At 35.9% G+C, this 1,008-nt stretch overlaps 1 protein-coding gene across 1 annotated transcript in view; it reads right to left on the bottom strand.

Moving 5' to 3' along the window:
* Nucleotides 1-26: 26 nt before the first annotated feature.
* LOC107578563 (collagen alpha-1(XXVIII) chain-like) overlaps nucleotides 27-1,008 on the bottom strand; it is a gene marked incomplete at its 5' end in the record, with an annotated part of 6,418 nt that continues 5,436 nt past the window's right edge. The window contains 2 exon segments of the mRNA XM_016264509.1: nucleotides 27-674; nucleotides 761-959. Coding sequence (XP_016119995.1) covers nucleotides 502-674; nucleotides 761-959 — 372 coding nt within the window.

Genomic DNA, 1,008 nt, shown 5'->3' with positions numbered 1-1,008 from the left:
GCGACTTAAGACTGCTTTTGTGCTCCAGGGTCACAAATATTTAAAAAAAACCTACAAAGATGTTTAATGGGACCAAAAACTAGTTTATATGAGAACATTTGATGGTAAAAGATTACAGACTGTTTATCTGTTGGAATATTGTTCATTTCCCACATCAAGAAATAGTATTTTTGCTCAAAATAATGTCTGAATATCAGTGCATTTTCTCTTTCTTATCAAGAATTATTCATACATTTCTTTCAAATAAAAACACTTGATATTTTCTATATAAAGCAATGAATTTTTTTTTACTTAACCTTGTGTAAATACTTCTTGTGGCCACTATATATGCAAATAATGCATTTGTAGATTGTTCAAGTTTAGTTTTTTAAAATGTTCACAGTAAAAATGTTTATTATTTTAAATGTTGAATATTAAAAGCGTATGTATATTTCAATAATAAAGAGCCCTTTTAGCTTTATGCCTCTTTTAGTATTCGGTTCAGTGCTCTAATGATAAGACTTACATTTTCACACAGGATTTTCTGCAGGCCTGTTGAGTGTCAAACTGGTTTTTGTTGCCTTGGCAACCTCCAAACCAGAACTGAGCACATGAATTGGCTTTTGGATCAAAATACCATTTAACAACATACTCTCGACACGGACCGGGATCCAGAGGCTGAAGGCATCCCTCGTCTGACACGAGAGAGAGAAAATGTTATTTACAGGAAGTCAGAATTGCAGGTATTATTTGTATCGTACCACTTTCGAGCAGCATTTACCTGGTGTAAAATCATCCTGTATGAGCAGCGGTGGGTCAGTCCCGTATGTGTCCTGTTTGGGCCGGTCCAATGGCGTGAGAGAGAAATCTGGGAGGAGGTTCAGCTCGTCTCTTTCCAAATATGGTGCTATAGTGCCTAAAATGTCAGTTCCGTCCGCTTTGGGATCATAGTAGGGGAACAACTCTCCAACTGCACCTGGCTGATCGATTTAATTTAATAATATTAAATATGTATGTGTTCATAACTAG

This window comes from Sinocyclocheilus grahami, unplaced genomic scaffold, assembly GCF_001515645.1.
Source record: "Sinocyclocheilus grahami isolate Dianchi unplaced genomic scaffold, SAMN03320097.WGS_v1.1 scaffold10908.1, whole genome shotgun sequence".
NCBI lineage: Eukaryota > Metazoa > Chordata > Actinopteri > Cypriniformes > Cyprinidae > Sinocyclocheilus > Sinocyclocheilus grahami.
This window is presented reverse-complemented; position numbering and strand designations above follow the sequence as displayed.